The sequence below is a fragment of the Centruroides sculpturatus genome, unplaced genomic scaffold, assembly GCF_000671375.1.
Source record: "Centruroides sculpturatus isolate CEXI.00-Female unplaced genomic scaffold, Cexi_2.0 scaffold573, whole genome shotgun sequence".
Lineage (NCBI taxonomy): Eukaryota > Metazoa > Arthropoda > Arachnida > Scorpiones > Buthidae > Centruroides > Centruroides sculpturatus.
The window spans coordinates 129,878-149,807 of record NW_019384767.1 but is presented as its reverse complement, the minus strand read 5'-3'; the positions used below and the strand labels follow the sequence as shown (position 1 = coordinate 149,807).

General features: G+C 29.7%; 1 protein-coding gene across 1 annotated transcript in view; it reads left to right on the top strand.

Moving 5' to 3' along the window:
• LOC111628927 (AP-2 complex subunit alpha-like) overlaps positions 1-19,930 on the top strand; it is a 108,215-nt gene that overhangs the window by 52,494 nt on the left and 35,791 nt on the right. The window contains exons 9-17 of the mRNA XM_023372788.1: positions 3,023-3,173; positions 3,258-3,329; positions 10,604-10,700; positions 10,764-10,901; positions 10,966-11,073; positions 16,870-16,944; positions 17,008-17,105; positions 17,532-17,661; positions 17,723-17,824. Of these exons, the coding sequence (XP_023228556.1) occupies positions 3,023-3,173; positions 3,258-3,329; positions 10,604-10,700; positions 10,764-10,901; positions 10,966-11,073; positions 16,870-16,944; positions 17,008-17,105; positions 17,532-17,661; positions 17,723-17,824 (971 nt within the window). The remainder of the gene's footprint in view (positions 1-3,022; positions 3,174-3,257; positions 3,330-10,603; positions 10,701-10,763; positions 10,902-10,965; positions 11,074-16,869; positions 16,945-17,007; positions 17,106-17,531; positions 17,662-17,722; positions 17,825-19,930) is intronic.

The following is a 19,930-nucleotide window of genomic DNA, read 5'->3' as shown; positions in this document are numbered from 1 at the left end:
GTGGAATACGTCCTTCTTCTCTCGGATTTCATGGCGTACTCCCCGAATGATACAAAATTCTTTCTGTTTCTGAAGAATTTTCACCAATCAGCCTCTCGTAATTTTTCCACGTGAACAGGAAAAAAGGGGATTTGCCGAGGGGTTGACAGCTCCCAGGGTGACTAAAATTTTAAGAGATAAGGGGAAAACAAAAAGGATGTCCAACTTCCGTTGAAGGAAGTGACTTTTACCAGTTTCCTTTGTTTTAGAAAATATAATTTTCCCATCAAAATCATAGAATATTTTCGTCTAAAATTTTACTATTTCGATTAAATTTTTAATTAATCACGGGTGGTTTGCATCTCACATAACTGTATGGTGAGCAGGCATTGTTGGTTAGTCTTTCTAGAAATTCTGAACTAAAAATTTATTATAATTACTAAAATTCTCATGAGGTGGCAATCTAACTGCTTACATCTAGTCAAATTACTCTTATTATAGTCTGCTAATAAATCAAATAGGCATATACTTAAAAACTGGGGTGTGGCTGGATTGTTATATATGTTTAAGAAGTCTATATATAATAAGTATTAAAAAACCACCAGAATAAAAAATTGACAGTGGCTTGGTAAGTGCTAAAGCAACAAGTGGCAAAAGATGTGTAGGTATTAGTTAATGCTTCTGTATGAATTGCTAGTATGCCATCTCAAACCAATCAGTGCATTAATACCAACGATGTGGGATATATAGACAGTGATTACTTTCAGTTTGTAAAGCTGCTAAGTCTGTCTAAAAATTGTTATTCTACATGAGTTGACAGTCATGCTAAAAGGTCCAAAACTGGCTCACATCTAAAAGTTACTTGTCCTCTTCTGATATTGTGATTTGTTACATTAGGAAAGCGTAAGTGAAAATACAGTGTAATGTATATATGACAGATAAAATGGCAATTTTGTAAATTTATTCTATTGAATGAGAGATATCAAATTTGTTTAAAAATCTATTATGAAATCTTAATTTTGAATATTGATTAATAACCTTACAATAAAATGGATTTTTTTCAATTTATATACTTAATATAAGTAAGTTCATAAAATTGAAAACATTACAAGGTTATTAAATCATCTAAAATAATTTCATAATTTTAGAATAAAATTGATAGTTTAAGATAGTTTATGAATATCTTAAAATTAGGGCACTGATGTCATATCAAACCAGAATGGAAGGGACATTCTATTTCAAAAACCTCTATATCCTCTAACTATGACATACACTGCTGTACTATTGATGATCCCTTTGCAAGTTGGAATTTCTAGTTTTTGGATGTCAGCTTTATCTGTTTTTTGACATTGATACAACATACTTTATATATAGTTAAAAATTAATATTGTTACTGGTATTTATGAAAGAATGATAATGTTAACTATAAGGTTTTGATATGATGAGACGAACGTTATTGATGAAGAAATGAACATAACACAACTAATGAATAAGTAATTTAATATTTCAAGCTTACTGACTAGAACAAGCGGCAATATGAACAATCAAACATGGCGATCTGCAGCAACAACGGCGCCTCCACTAAACAAAGTAAAATGAGACCTTACATAACAATAGTCAGTTAATCTTGGTTTTATCTGATTCATGAGCTTTATCTGTAATATGTAGCTGATTAATCCAATTTATCCAATTTGCTTCTTGTGACAATTTGGGGATAAATTTCTATTTCCTGCAGTCATTTTAGAAACATTTGCATTTTTCATATTATATTGATTTGGAAAGGATTAATACTAAATTTGATTGAGAGTTGTATTAAAAATACGTAATTTATATAAAAGAAAAGTTAATAGTAACTTGATTATATCAATGAAGAAATGTAATAAAATATATAATTTTTGGATAATTTCAACAATTAAACAATTTTGGATATAAATAAAATTTTAAAGTTGAACTGACAGTAGAGCATCGATTATTTCAATCAATTGGGGACTGGGGTTGTTCGGAAAATCGATATTTCGGATAACCGATTATGTATGAAAAAATATATTAATTTATCCCATGTTGAAATTTTTCTGTTGTGTGTCGCTTTGCATTGAATTTTCGTCGATGTTAAGCCTAATGAAGACTGTTATATCGTTAAAAATTATTTTTTTATTTTGTACAAACAAAATAAATATATTGAAAAATATAAAAACAATAAAAAATTATACTTCAGAAGTTAATTTAGTATCAAAAATGTAAAATATTTGAGTAGCCCAAGACATAGCCAAAGATTGCAATGTCACATCACTGGTGAAAATTCAAATTTGCCGACTGGAATTCTTTCGGATAATTGACTTTTGGATAATCGACGCTCTACTGTATTTCATTCCTATGTGTAAGAAAAGGCCAGAAATACTATTTAGTAGTAATTTTATACTAAAAGTTCAAAAGTACTTAACATTTAAAAACATTGTTCCAATGATACTTTGTTAGATAAATAGAATATTCAGATTACTTGTTCAAATAATCAAATTTGATATAATTTAAAGTTAGATACCTGCTTTGAGATCCCACCTTGATATGGGAACTTGAGCAGGTTCAGCATCTTTTGATAGGTCCCTATCTTCTGATCTGTTTAACTTGGGTATCACTCATGATGAACAGATCAGAGGATAGAAGCCAGACTAAGATGGTATCACTGGTCCTCCAAGTTGGGGGTTATGCGTGAGACTAACATCCCCACCATGTAAAAATTTTTCTTTTGCCTTCTTTTAACAAGGTAAGTTAAATAATTAATTCATCAATAAGTTGTTGTAGCACAGTTGTTGAGAATCACTAGTTAAATAGTATCTTCAGTATTATTTTGATATATTGCAGCTTACCCAAATATTTTATACAAATGTTGGAAAAATGTCACATTTGTCATCAAGATTTAAGAGTATTCAGATTTATATTATTTTAATGACTCTGAGATTGTCAGCTTCAATTACTAGTTAATATAAGTCATATATTATGACTCTAATTATTATATAATCATGGTTTTTTTTATATATTCACTTAGATGATCCTGCTGTAAGAGGCCGCCTTAATGAATGCCTAGAAACTATATTGAATAAAGCTCAAGAACCACCTAAGTCAAAGAAAGTTCAACATTCAAATGCCAAAAATGCTGTTGTTTTTGAAGCCATTAGTCTTATTATTCACATGGACAGGTTATTTCTTAATATTAACAAAAGTTAAATATTTTACATTATTGTAAAATGTTTTTAAATTTGTGATATATTTGTTTTTTCTAGTGAACCAAATCTGTTAGTAAGAGGTTGTAATCAATTAGGACAATTTCTGACACACAGAGAAACAAATTTAAGGTAACTAAAAATTGTAAATATGTAATTGACATTAGGAATAAATGTTATTTTTAGTGTCCAAAAATCATTTGTTTTATGGAAAGATTTTCATGCAATTTATGATTAGTGAAGGGTTAAGATATTTCCAAAATGGTATTTATGTATTCTTTTTACCTCTGTCCTTACTCTGATAAATTTGTTTGTATCCTTCTCTACTTGGATCCTGTTTATTAATAGGACTTATTATACTGGTGTAGTTTCCAATTACTAAATAGGAGATCTTAGTCAAAAAAGAAATTTTTTTACCTGTACACCGTGTGTTTTGGACCTAAAGGCCCTCTTCAGCAGGTTTGATATTCTATAACAATTTTTAAAACTTTATAAAAACAATAATAATATACCCGACAATGATATTTAACATAAAATTACTTACTGGTCTTTTATTGTCTACTATTAATATAACACCAATAAGACATGAAGTAGCTATAAAAAAGAGTATAACATGTTTTCTAAAATATTTCTGTATAAAAGGATAAAATCTGTTAAATAATTAAAGGTTTTAAAAATGTTAAAAAGGTGTCTTTACTCACTAATCTAGGTTGGTTATTTTTTCTATTCTTACTTTATTCTGTATTTTTTTTTCCACTATTACTACTTTAAATTTTCTATCCATTACACCCTCTACTATTCCATGATTCATGAATTTCTCTTCTTAAATTATTAATGCTATTGCCTTGTTTTTTTATATACATATGTTTGAATAATGTCTTTTAAATCTATTTCTTTCTTTCTTTATTTTTACTGTGTTTAAATTAATGTACAGGTAGCCCTCAGTTTACGCCACAGTTCCGTTCCTACAAAACCCGGCGCAAATCGAATCGGCATAAAACGAACCCATATTTACACTGAGGTATAGGGTTAGGTTCCACATAAGTGAAAAATACGCAAATAATTTTGTTTATTAATACAATATGATACAAAGTACAAATAAATTTAATTTTTAAAGTGTATTTTATCATAAAATAAAGTTAAATGTTTTTATTAAAAATTTTAGTTTCGGATCTCTTACATTTTTCGGTAAAAGTATCCATCTTTAATTGTTTACATTTGTTTTCTTTCATTGAGAATTTTGGAATATGGTCGAATGGATGCGACGATGCTCCTTTTTACATTTGCATTTTGCTTCCAATCATTATCTAACTCACAAAGTTCAACCATTAAACTTTCCATAGTTGAAAGGATACGTTAAATTCAATGGTGCTATGGATTCGGACGCCATTTATTGGACTATTAAGTTTGATAACTTGACTCGTGGTACCTAAACGTTTAGTATTTTAATATTAATTTAATGCAAATGTATACATACCCAATAATATTAAACAGAAAAAATAAATATATTCAATAAAAATCTTTGTTTTAACGAATGTACAATGTCGCAGCTCGGTAAATACGTTAACACTGAAACGTAAATCAGTCTGGCATAGGGAAAATCGGGAAATTACACAGTAAAATAGAGAATTGTGAATTGGCGGAAATTGAACCGGCGTAAACCGAGGGCTACCTGTACTTTGCTAAAAGTATATTACATAAATACTTGTTCAACAATACATTTGAAAATTAATATATTTACATTCTTAATATTTTGTAAAGAAAGTTTAATTTGACTGTGGACCATCAAACTTCTGTACACTATAAATTAATATATAACTCATTTAGTTATTTCTGTGGAATGATGTTGACTTAAAAATATATTTTCTACTAATTAACTATTGATTATTGAAAATTCAAACATTTTCCACAATTCTTCAGACATGTAAGCAAATGCATGGCTTAATCTTTAAGATAAGCATATAGTTATAGTGAGAAAGTAGTCTTACTCTCAAAGTAGCAATGCATGTTTGCATACTGAAATAAGAATAACCCTTAAATAAGATAAACTGTTGTTAAATTTGAATGTATTGTTTACATTATAATTTAATAGATCTTACTTTTATTCTGATGGATGCAATCATTAGATAATTCAAATGTTGAGGCAGAAATTTTTTGTGGTATTAAATAAATCTTATTTTTGTTGAAATCCATTTTAAAGAAATTTTAAAAATATTCTCTTAAACTAAAATTTATAAAAAAAATTAATTGTTCACTATTTTATAGTTATTAAAATATCTAAATTAAGTCATTTAATGCAAGTAAAGATCTGAAAAAATTGATATCTGAATAGATCTATTTTTTGTCTAATATTTTTCCAATAATATAATTGGAGTGATTTAATGTTTAAAATTTTATAAATTAAAAATAGCAAGTTTCATTTTTATCAATACTATAATTTTAACTTTAGACAAATTTTCATTTGTTAATGTTGTTCTTCAGAAACAACAAACTTTTCCATTATAGTTGTAAAATAGATTGATTTGTTCAGAATTTTTCATATTAATACAATTAATATAAAGTCAAACTGGCAAAAGAACATTAACTTAGAACAAGTTTGAAATTATAAATATATATGAAAATATTAATTTTTAAAAATCAATATTTTCTGTTAGCAATTCAAACATTTAAAAAAAAGTTTGAAACAGCAGATATAGCTGTTCAAAATTCTACACATAAAAGAAGAAAAACTAAGTTACAAAGTAAAGGTAAAATTTAATATTTCCTGATTTTATATTGTGTATTAGAGTTGTCTGTAATGAAATTGCCATTAATGCAAGATCATTTGTTTATTGATAATATTTGTTCAGTTCAATCTTCATTTTTATCAACACAGCTTTTTTCTAATATTATTCAAATTTAAAATTGCTTGACAAAATGAAGTCTGGTTAAGAAAAAAGGACTATTAAAATTTTCTTCTTACAGTGTGTCTATGGAAAGAATTGATTTGAGAATGAGCAATTATTTATTGCGACATTGTTACAATAAAAATGTGATTAAAAATTGCAACCCAGTAATTTATTTAATTTAAAATATATACTCTCCATGTCAATTAGTATAATGTACAGGAGCTTGCCCCTGTACATTATACTTTTTCTGTTACAGATGACTGGCATAATGCTATTGCTAACACTTTTCAGGGAAAATTTTTGAATTGAAATGATGATTTCTGGTTTGCATTGGAAGTTTGTATATAGTTAATCAGGGCCTTCTGCATCCCAGGGATTCCATAACTGGTTTCATCTTTCATCTAATGCCATTCTCACGATTAAGGACAGACAAATGACAGTGAGAATTTATACATCTACAAATTTTTCAAATTGCAGCCCAACATCATCATGCTTGATGTTGCTTTAAATAAACCAATCAGTACATTCCCTAATGATGTCAGCACTTCTTGCTTAATATGTCATTTGAATATTTGAATTTTATTTTTTCCTCACTAGATGACTGCACAACTTTTCTCCTGTTAATTTTTTTATAGCATGCATTAACTGTAAATAATCATGAATTTATCAACAACTGTGTCTTCTCCTTTTATTTATATGGTAATATATAATAGTTTTCAGTTTGGATATAAGTTTGACTTGGCTGTTTTTTACTAGTATTATATGGTCTTGAAAAGGACCTTTTTACTTTTTATTTCATTCCACACTCAGATTGATATCTTCATTTTTGTTTTCAGAAGAGTTGCTCTGCTTGGTGATGTATTAATTATAAGTTGTTCTATGTGATAAATTGCTACCATCAATTTTCTTTGGTTATTGATGAAAAAGCATTATCCACTAACTTTTTTTACATCTGCCAACATGAATGTGATGTTATGTCAAGCGACATAAGCTTTTAATTGAGCCCATATTAATTCAGTGTGATTAATATATCTCAAAAACTGGGTAATTGAAATATATCTTTAACATTCTATTTTACTAGCCGTTCACTATTGTTGAGACCTGAAGATGTCTATTTCACATAGACGAAAACGTTCGTAAGAATTTTGCTTTTTTCGTGACATCAATGTGATTAAATTAACAATGAGACAAGCAAATAACCATATGGCTTCTAAATGCATCCTCTTCATCAATTCTTAGCTTACCCTGGAGTTCTTATGCATTGTATTTATTTCATAAAGCTCAGCTCTCTGGTTGATCAGGAGATGAAATTCTATGTTGAATTAGCTAGTCTATCATTTCTTGTATTTGACTATTGTTAAACAAAGGTCTCTCCAGTTGATAACTGATAGAGTATTGTCTATAAAAACATATTTTCAACATTCCAGAAAAATCATAAATTAATTCTTAAATCATTTCAGGAAAACATCCTCATCCATTTCTTTGTGATATTCTTGGTCAGAGGTGGCGAACCTATGGCATGCGTGCCCGAAGTGGCACGTCGAAGAAATCATCCAGCACATAACGTATTATACAATATCGGTTTATTATCTTTTTCAATCAGGTTATTTACATTTACTCTAATTACAGCATATTATTTTATTTATTTAAATATAGTTTTTTAAAACTCTTTTTGCCCTTGGGCACTAAGAGGGCTTTTTTATTTAGCTAACTCCAAATGGAAAGTCGGATCACCACCTGAAAATTTTCAGGTTTTTGATCTCAGGTTTACAAGAGCGATAAGCTACCACTTTGACCACTCGGCCATTCCGCCAAATTTAAATATAGTTACTAGAAGTCGAAAACTTCTGCACGCATAATCATTTTTAAAGAAAAGTATGCTTGATGTGCTTACTATGTGGCACGCAGACTCAAAAAGGTTCGCCATCCCTGGTCTAGGTTATTGCTTTTGGAAATGAAAACAAGCTGGGCATTAGGAATGAAAAACCATTTTCATTTCCAGCATGAAGAATTATTGATCATCTGCCTTTTCCAATTGGAACTTTGCACTGTCTTGCCAGCATTTTGATAATGTGATGTTCATTCACCTATGTCTCATCTAAATCTCATCTAAATACATATAAGGTGTGTTTCAAATTTATACGGACATGAAAAAATTAAAGTGAAACACAAATTTGCTGCATTAAGTGACAAATGTTTTTATTAAAAATAATATGGATTTACATGTTTCTACACTGCAAAATAAGAATTTTAATCAAACATTAATATTTTGTCACTGAAAATAATATTTTTGAAAATCTTATACAAGAAAACTGTTACATATTTATCCAGACAGGCACTCATTTTATGACTTAAACAGAATATTGTTTAGTTTCAAGCATTGAAATATGCAAATTAGCTTACATATCTAATTGTAATACAAATTCTTTACGTTGTTCAACGTTCTAAAATGGGTAGAACAAAGAATTTATCTGATTATGAAAAAGGGCAGATTGATGCCTATAAATCACAAGGCAAGTCAATAAGAGAAATTGCAGCATATATAAATCGTCCAAAATCAACTGTTGGTGATTATTTATCAAAAAGACGTGGCAAGGATGTACCAAAATTCAAGACAGGTCCAAAACCCAAGCTTACTCCTCGAGATTGTAGACAAATCATCAAGGTTTGCTCCACAAAACAAACATCAGTAAGAAAAATAAAACAAGAATTAGACTTGCCTTGTAGCAGCACAACAGTGTGGAGAGTTTTAAATAAATCTCCAATGTTAAAATTCAGAAAAAAAGCTGTAATGCCACCACTTTCATTAAAGCACAAAAGTGACAGACTTGATTGGGCACAAAAACACATGACATGGTCCGAAGAATGGATTGAAGTTTTGTTCAGTGATGAAAAAAAATTCAACTTAGATGGTCCAGACGGTTGGAAGTATTATTGGCACGATTTAAGAACCGAAAAACAAATATTTTCAAAACGCCAAATGGGTGGGGGATCAATAATGGTGTGGGGTGCGTTTGGATTCAACGGAACCACAGATTTAGCATTTATAACTCAAAGAATGAATTCAAAGAAGTATCAAGGCATGCTTGAAGATCATTTATTGGAAGCTGGACCAAATATTTGTGGACCAAATTGGATCTTTCAACAAGACAATGCCCCTGTGCATGCCTCTAAATCAACAAAAATGTGGTTTAAACGTAAAAATATTAATCTGATGACATGGCCTGCTAGAAGCCCTGACCTGAATCCGATGGAAAATCTTTGGGGGATGATGGTTCGTACAGTTTATGCCAATGGAAAGCAGTTTTCCACAATTCATGATTTGAAGGCAGCAATTTCAGATGCTTGGGATAAACTTAAGATTGAATTCCTTCAGAATCTAATTGAAACTATGCCTAATCGAGTATTTAATGTAATTAAGTTAAATGGTGGTTACATTGGCCATTAAATTGTAAGAAAACTTTGCAATTTGAAACCTGTCCGGATAAATATGTAACAATTTTTGTATAAGAGTTTCATAAACATTATTTTCAGTGACAAAATGTTAATGTTTGATTAAAATTCTTATTTTGCAATGTGGAAACATGTAAATCCATGTTATTTTTAATAAAACATTTGTCACTTAATGCAGCAAATTTGGATTTCACTTTAATTTTTTCGTGTCCTTATAAATTTGAAACACACCTTATAGGATTGGCTTTTATCCACCATTTGAATTGTTTGCAAAAAATTAATTCTGGATGCAACTGTCATTTCCTTCCATAAATGCCTAATACTGGTTACTTTTACAATAATGAAATTCAAAGTTATTCAGTCTTCCTTAATGATTCAATGCTTCCATTAAAAGTTGTCTTTTAAATCAATGCATAGACTGCATAGGGTTGAAAGTTTGCCTGCACAATACAAACTACTATGAATGTCACCTGAATACTAATAAATCAAAATCATCTGGAGTATTTGTCCTTTGCCTGTTTTTTCCAAGTACAGAAAGGCTTTGCTTTAAGAATAGTAATTACCGTTGAACAACTGACATTGGTAGCCAAGGCTGTCCACTGTTTTATCTGGTTTACCAGCAATAATGACTCTCCTTTCTGTTTTTGCAGCAGAATATTGCTACACCTCATAAATCACCTCTTGGGTCTGACTTCATAGCAAACTTCCTAGTATTCCAATACCAGAGCATGAAGCTTCCATAACACTATTTATAATGGTAATGGCATGTATAACAAATGAGAGAGAAACCAGAAGTAATGTGCCACAACTAAGCAATCAATGGTTGATATTCATTGGTTAATATCAGAGTTGATTCTTTTCATAGACAACTGTAGTTAATAAATTATAATACATCAGACAAAAATATTCTATAATCTACATTTAATTAAATCTAGTCAACTTTAAGTGAATGATAAGTGTTGTTGATTTGATGATGATATTTTTCTATAGTTTATTTATTTTTGGTTGCTATTTTTAAATAAGTAGTTATAGTACAGTTCTTGTGAGATTTTATTTTTCTTTCAGATATTTGGCTCTTGAAACAATGTGCTTATTAGCAACTTCTGAATTTTCACATGAAGCTGTGAAGAAACATCAAGAAACAATTATTTCTGCATTAAAAGTAAATAAATGAAGTTAGTTTGTTTATTTTTGAACTAGTCATTAACATAGAATTTCATTTTAGACTGAACGAGATGTAAGTGTTCGTCAAAGAGCAGTAGACTTACTCTATGCTATGTGTGATAAATCTAATGCAGAAGAAATAGTTGGAGAAATGCTGTCTTATTTAGAAACAGCAGATTATTCTATAAGAGAAGAAATGGTAATTAATTAAATTTTTAAGTTTTTTTTTCTTTTTTGAGCTTACTTAATCTTTAAAATTTTAGGTATTAAAAGTTGCTATTTTGGCTGAAAAATATGCTTCAGATTATACATGGTATGTTGATGTTATACTGAATTTAATTCGCATTGCAGGAGATTATGTTAGTGAAGAGGTATGTTTATTAGTTAGTTTTGCTAATATTTATGAAAAATTTTACAGTAATTTTTTTAAGTTCTATAATTTTTTTAGTGTGTTTGTTTAAGGTCATATCAAAGTATCTGCTACTATTTTTATAGTTGATAATTTAAAACTCAAATTAGCATAGTACTTCTATAATTTGAGTGAAATTGAACAATATTTAAATATTTTTTTATAATCTTAATAGGATTATAAAATAAGTTCTCATTGAATATAATTTATTATAACACAAAATTATATGATGTTGGTAATAACAATCATACTAATCTTACTACAGTAGTCTCTCAAACTCAGCCTAATGTGGACTGAAGGGTGGCCGAGTTTGTGAAAATGCCAGGTTATCGCCGATAACCCGGCATTGTAAGTATGAGTGTTTCCTCAGAAAATACTGTACTGTACTTGTATGTATTGTTTACTTAAGAATACAACAGAAAATAAACTGCCCAAATACCCTTAAACAAAGGAAAAGTACGTCCTTTATGAAGGCATAGAGCCTTTACTACATGAAAATGAAAATTAATGAATACACTGTGTACAGTAATTTACCTGATAAGACAGACCTCAGAAAAATACTTTGAGGCATAAAGCTGTCTATAATGAAAATTAAGTAACTAAGGATTTTTTTGCCCTGCCAGGGTGTGGCCGAGTTATCCGGACTGCCGGGTTATCGAGTGCCGAGTTTTCGAGAGACTACTGTATTGGTACTAATCATCTTTCACTATATACATAATATTATATGCAGGTAACCCTCGTATAACACGGTTGTCGTGTTATATATGAAACAAAGAACTAGTGCGAAAAGGGAGATTAGGTTCCAAAAATTAAAAAAACATGTTGTTAAATCCTTATTTAAATTGGATTTATTATTCATTTTTTTCATGGGTAAAATACTTATTTATTATTTAAGTAAATATTTTACCAGAGGATTATTCATCCTATATGATGATCTCAGCATGAGCATCACCAACTGGTAACAGTTTTTGGGTGCGTTCATTAATAGCAGTCACTCTGCAATGTGAGTGCACTGCTGTTTGTAGGCATTTAGGAACGATGGTGAAAGAAAGATGGTGGCGCCTGCACTATCGATAGTATTGTGATGGAGGAACCTATAATTCTAAAATGATCTTTTAGAGGCAAAAGAAGGGTCCCAATTGTAAAATTTAACCATTAAATGGATTATTTGTTGAAAGAGCATTCAAAAAAGCCACAAAAATAATCAGAATGCTCACATCGAGGTATAAAAGAATGCATCCTTTATTACATTTTATGTTGTACGAGGGTTTTACCCAATTCCTGAACCGTGTTAGAGTGAACCCATGCTATAGAAGTGTTATACAGGTAACCCCCGTATAACATGGGTTACTTGTATAGTAAGTATTCTTTACATTAAAAATTTTCATACAAATCAGTTAAAGTTAGTGAAAATATAATTTGAAAATTTAGAATTCATAGATTTTTTACTAAATAGCTAAATGAATGGAACAAAGTTTGTCATCTTACATGATCTTTCTATATGTTCTATTTAATATATGATTATTTTATCAAAAGTAGTGTGTAATAAGAAAATTTGATCTAGAAATATTAGTTTGTGTGTTCCTTTTTGATCCAACTATTTGAATTAAATCAACAAATTTAATATCATTAGGAAACATAGTAACATAGCATTAAAAAAAGGCAACTGATTATTCCTATTGAGTTGATTTTTCTTTACTAAATGCTTAGATTTTTTTCTTTTTTGAGAAATTAGTTGCTATTTTTTTTATTTATCTAGATTATATGTAATTTAATGATTTAATGGTAAAATTTTAAGTTGTCTGGAATAATGAAATTTTTCAAATGATGATAGTGTCTACAGGTGTGTTCTTGAGTGTGTGTGTGTGTGTATGGGTGTATATATATACCCATACATACACATATATATAAATTTGAATAATTTGACAAAGTATATATATACTTTGTCAAATTATTCAAATTTATTAGCATTTATAGCCTTAGTGTTAAACTGTGACTATGAATGGCTAATAATTATGGAAAGGATAACAGAAGTTTGAAACAGGTTTCCTCTGATTTTTGGCTCTTGGAGTCAGAAATTCATGTGGTGTGGTGCAGAATTTTTTAGATTTGTTTAATCAATCCATAGTGTAACATGTCAACAATGTTCTGATTCTTCTAATTTTAAAGGCAGATTATCTGCATAAGTCTGCTAGTATTCAATTATTGGTAAAACTAAATGAGTTTGTTAGATCAGCAGTTTCCAACTTATTTTTATCACGGAACCCTTTTCACCTTGGTAAAAGATGTTGAAACCCTGACAGTTTTTAATGATTATGGATAAAACAGCAAATAAAAAAATCAAAAACAATTTATTGGAAATGCAAAAAAAAAATGAATGGAAAGCAAATATTATTGCTTAATTCAAACTAGTCATTAGTGCAGAGGGTTAAATTTTTTTTCTTTCAATATTTTAAACAGCCCTAGTGCCTGGATTTGTACCTTCATTTGTATCTACCCTTTTGTCTCCTTGTCACTAGAAAAATTTGAAGTATTTGCTATTTTTTTAGGCTGCAATTTGAAAAAATTGTAGATCTATAAATTCCTACTATTGTTCATCCATCTGTCTTTTCTTATAAATATGACTAAATATGGAAACCTTATGGACAAAAGGTCCTGATTTAACTATATGTGACCTTCCAATGCAAACAAGAAGTTATGTCAATTCAAAAATTTTCTCCCTGAAGGTGTTAGATAGATGACAGGCATGACACTGTTGTTAAAGGAAAAGTATGATGTACAGGGGCAAGACTATTAATTTGAGATGGAGAGCATATATTTTAAATTAAAGAAATTAAAAATATGATTGAAAATTGCAGCCTGGCATTGTGACGATATCACAATAAATAATTGCTTGTTCTTCAAAACTCCTCAGTCAACACTCAATGATATTTTTAATTTGAAGTATATACAATACTAAAAGTACTATAATTTTATACAATTTCCACTATATTTTTTATATGAAAAATACTGAAGATATCACAAAACGATTGCAATGCAAAACACTAATAATCTTTGACTGATATGCCTGCTTGTACACTGTACCATTGCACTATAGTGCACTACAGATGATGGAACATTAATTAACCCTTTGACAACACATGCTCATCTGACTTGAGTGTTCTGTAACTAGTATCAGAGTATATACATTACCGCTAAAGCTCGAAAGTCATTAATGTGTACATTACCTAGCCAATCTGCAGATTAACTAGGGTGATCTGTTAAAGTTGCTAAAATTGTTCTATTTCTCAAATTACCTAGGTAATGTGCAGATTATCTAGGTAATCTGCAAATTACCTACTAGGCACTCGGTAAAGTGAAAATAAGATCTTTGCTGGAACAACAGCAACATTTCTGTACACTTAAATTAACATAATGTTCTTTATTTAATTTTCGATATCTAAAGAATCAAGTTAATACAATCAAACAATCGACAAATTAGTTGATAGAATCAATCATCAACCAATTAAAAAACATACAAAAAATCAAACGGTTTAAAATATTAATACAATTAGGGAAATTATTATATAGATAACCACCTATGGAATTTCGGGACTTTGAGTATCTATCTGAACTGAGGGGACCGAGACGACTTCAACGATACCCTACTTTTGGACCGGAGACGAAAAATAATAAAGTTATCATACTTTTTCTGGTGATCGCATGATATAATTGTGCAGTTAATGTTACCTATGGTGAGTAAAATGGCGGCTCGTCTCTGATTCCAGCAAAGAGAAGAAAGGAAACAGTGGGGACGCACGTTCTAACCTAACCTAACCTATTCTAATAAATTACCATAATTATTACCAACCAAATTATTAGAATAGGTTAGGTTAGGTTTGAACGTGCGTCCCCACTGTTTCCTTTCTTCTCTTTGCTGGAATCAGAGACGAGCCGCCATTTTACTCACCATAGGTAACATTATCCAATTGTGCTTACTTATTAGTGCAGTCTAAAGATTGATGACACTTTGAATTTCATAGCAATTGGTTTTTGCGACAAGCACACCTATTTGTGGTACATTTTTTTTTGTGGCAAAGATCTTATTTTCACTTTACCGAGTGCCTAGTAGGTAATGTGCGGATTACCTAGATAATATGCACATTATCTAGGTAATTTGAGAAATGGAACAATTTTCACAACTTTAACGGATCACTTTAGTTAATCTGCAGATTAGCTAGGTAATGTACACATTAATGACTTTTGAGCTTTAGCGGTAACATATACAATATTATCAGACTTGCACTACAGATATTGATAAATTAAAGCATATTTAATGCTTGTATTATTATTTATATGTTGGATACTTTTAAGATTTTTTTTATTTATTTTCTAGCTTTAGGTTAAGTTTTATTGTTTTTATGGTTTTCAATTATCTTGTCAAAGATTATCATGATTTCATAAAGTTTGTTCTGTTACCGATAAATCAGTCCTTGCTGTTTATAAAGCTATAAATAACTAGAACATGTATAGGATGTCGTAAGAAGACCTCATTTGAGACTACAACAATTACACCTCATCTAAAATCTGCATTGGCACATTCATACATCACTAGACAACAGATTTTATTGTGGAACCCCTCTGTTAGATCATAGTGAACTTTTAATTAAGACTATAATTTTATTTTTGACAAGACAACCTTAAATTTATGATCTTGAAAGTAAATTCTCAAAGTTCAACATGTTTGTTTCCCTCTTTCATTTAACAAATTTGAATCAAATAATTTTTGTACAATTAATTTAAAGGTAGGTAGATAACTTTACAATATATGCTTATATAAGTATTAATATAAATGAATGATTTTGTCATGCCTTTAAGTTGAATAGCTACAAATCAATGTGCTAATATTAGAATGTATATTTTAATTATTCTATTTTTTAATTTAAAAATACAAAAAAAATAAAATTATGATTATATATTTGAAATCAAATGAAATTTGAATAGTTTTAATTTTGAATATAAGCAGTATTTTCGAAATTGTGATTTTTTATTGAAATAGATCATTTAATTTCTTGGTATACTGAGAAGAAAACTGCGAAAAATCCCCTACAAATTTGTGGAATAACAATTGTATGCAGTTTTAGACAGTTGAAGTGTTCAGTATCATTGCAATCAAATTTTAAATTAGGAATCATCAAATATTCATGATTATCTTGAGTACAGATAATTCTTTATTTTGTTTCAAATAATTTGTCTGTGGCATGAATGTATTTGTTTTATGAAATAGGCAAATTTCACTTTTTACAATAGGAAATTCTGAAGTTAGTGTTCATAATTAAAATATTTTTGAATAAATTATTTTTTATAAGTTACTAATTTTATTACAATATACAGAGTGAGTCAAAATAACATGAACAATCTTAATTTTTAATTAAACATTATTAATGAAACATCTTAATTTTGTTTCATTTACTATTCCAATTGGTTGTGATGGACCGTTGTTATGGCCTCCCCAATCTCTGGTGTTCTGGCACTAAATTGCACTGTTGAACGTTGGTTTGAGTGCATTAATCATGCTAGTGGTCAGGTTGAGACTCTGTAATAACTCAAACTTTGAGTAAATGTTTTCTCTCTTAGTGTTCACATAATTTTGACTCACCCAGGATGGTTCACATAATTTTGACTCACCCTGCATAATTATTGTAATTATAAATTCTTGTATTGTGTTTTTGAATAATTGTATATGAATTTATAGTAAACTGTTTAAAAATTTTTCTAGGTTTGGTATAGAGTAATACAGATTGTTATTAATCGAGAAGATGTGCAAGGTTATGCAGCTAAAACTGTGTTTGAGGTATAAAACTTTTTTTAATTTTAGAACTTATCAAAATTATCAGACTACATAATATCTTTTTAGGCTTTACAAGCTCCTGCCTGTCATGAGAATATGGTAAAAGTAGCAGGTTATATTTTGGGCGAATTTGGCAACTTAATAGCTGGTGATCAAAGATCTAGGTATAGTTAGCTTTAATACATTGATCTTTTGTTAAAGAAATTTTTAATTTATTCCTTTTATGTTTTAAATGTATTTTTACTAGTACAGATAGTACTTTAAGTTATGATTAATGAATCTTGTTTTTTATTATAAGTGTTGTAGAAAAACATTTATGAAAACCTTACTTTATATATTGTAATACAAATCTGTAAATAACAGATCTGTTTTACAATATTTATGAAAAACAATTGTTGTCCTGTAGTTTGTGCACACTTCTAGATATAACAAGTCCTTAAATAAAGTAAGGTTCTTGTAAACGTTTTTTTTTTCTATTAAGTTAATTTGATCAGTCTTTGGCTTTTTAATAATAAAAATGTTAATAAAAAATTATTTTTAGTTCAGAATTATAAAACAAATTTTGAATATCTTAATGTTATAATTTTCAGTCCTTTAGTGCAATTTCAACTATTGCACTCAAAGTATCATTTGTGTCCAGTTCCTACACGTGCACTCCTCTTGACAACCTACATCAAATTTATAAATTTATTCCCTGAAATCAAAGATAATATACAGACAGTAAGTAAGTTAAGTTAGTTTTTCTTCTAACTAACTTTCATTAAAAACCATTTCCTTACAGGTTTTAAATAGTGATAGCAACATTCGAAGTGCTGATGTTGAATTACAACAAAGAACTGTCGAATATTTTCATTTGAGCAACATTGCTTCTAGTGATGTGTTGGTAAGTTTTTTATAAAAAAGTTTGCACTTTTTATAAAGGCTCTTGCACAATTTTCCTGGCACTCATATTTTCAAAGTTGTTTGTCACATCATCTGTTACAAGATTTTATTTTAAAAAGTTTTGTATTTATTAAGGCCCAGATAGATATGTATTAAAATAATGGAAATATGTACATGCATATGTATTAATTTCTCCTGAAACATGTATGTTACCAAAATATGTAAAACTTGTTTTACAAATCTATACAGTGGCTTCCATAACAATGTTACAAAAGTTGGTTTTAAATTTCAAATTGCTTTAAATTAAAATGTTATACTAAATTGAAACATCTTTCAACATTGGATAACGAGATGTGCATACTTGGAAGTACAGTAGACCCCCCCTATAACGCTTAGATACGTTCCACGCTAACCGAAAATTACGTTGTAGGAACGATTAAATACATGAGCCAATCGCAGCCCGATAGGTGGGAACTTTACGGACTAAGGCTGTTCGAAAGGTTTTCTTCTATAAAATTAACCGATTCTAGACTAATTCGACTCAACATTTCCAAAACACGTATAATTTTTTGGGAGTAATCCGTATAAACTATGCTATAAACAAAAAATTATAGGATTACTTACCGAGTGTGTACCGTTCGACTACGCCCGTTGTTCAAAGCTTGTCTTCGTCGCGGAACAGCACACGAAACGGCGGCCGCGATATCTGATAAATAATTTATCGCAGAAAGATAACTTGACCTTTGGAGACATCATTAATATAAATAATTTTTATGGCCGTTGAATAAGAAGTGTTTCTTTCACAAGAAATGTATAAAATTAGTGCTGTATTAGACTTACGGTACCTAATTTACATACTGTGCAGACGATAATAAACTCAACTTACTAGCCTAAAATCTCCGTAGCGTGTTGCCAGGCGGCAGAAAGCATATATATAATTATAATAAAGTTACAATAAATTAAGTTAATATATAATTATATATACAGTACCTAATTTATATATAATTAATATATAATTATATGTACAGTACCTAATTTATATATAATTTATATATAATACTAAACAGACGATAGCAAACTCAATTTAGCCGCTCCGTAGCGTGGCGCAGGGTCGGAGGAAAGTAGTTCGGCTGCTCATCCACTATTGGTCCAGACTCTATCAATCTTGTCGCGAAACGACGTTATAGGAGGTACGTTATACGAAAGTTGCTACAATTTTTTCGCTACGTTATAGGAATTGTCGTTATAGGAACGTACGTTATAGGGGGGTCGACTGTATGCAAGATTGTTGGGACTTTGTATACTATATATTTTCACTTAGAACTTTCCCCATAGTGTTCTTGAAATGTTGCAAACTTTTTGAAACCTGGATTCTTCAAGGCATCTTTAAATTTTTTCTTAATTTTAGCTTGTTGATTATCACAATGTGTAATAAGTTGCATAAGTCAATTTCAGATGACTTCCAATGGGTAACAGTGGCTCCAAGGCATGAAAAGTTTGAACAAATGTATGCCAGAATTTTCTGAAACTTATTTCAGACAGCTGTTGAGCTTTGACAATGCTAGCCATGCTGTTCAGGCCAAACTCATTGATCATCATATTTACTATGAAAAAATTTCCACCAAATATTCTAGGTTTCTAAACATGATCACTGGAACAAGGGTATAAGAGCAGCAAGAGGGACACATTTCCTTGTTTTTTATAACTCTGCTTGACACTTTCAAAAAGAACTACAATAATAATTAACAAGTCCACTTAGTCATAATGTGGTCTTATGCATTTGGGTAATTGGTGGAACCTGTGTGACAAACATATCAAGTGGACCATCTTTGGATACACCACCTTCAAAGCATTACCAGACTTTGACATTGTAAGTCAATAGGAATACTTTTCATACTCAATATGATGTTCCATAATATCAGTATGGTATTAAATAACCCATTATGGTCTGATGGTTACTTTTCCAATAGTCTGCATGTTAAAAGCAGTGGTTTGGTCAGTTTGTCACTTTGTGGCATCAATGATGATGCTTGCAATGTTTCTGTCTTGGTCTGTTTTATTGATGGTAACCCATCAATGAAACAGATTATCTTGGACTTTTTCCCAA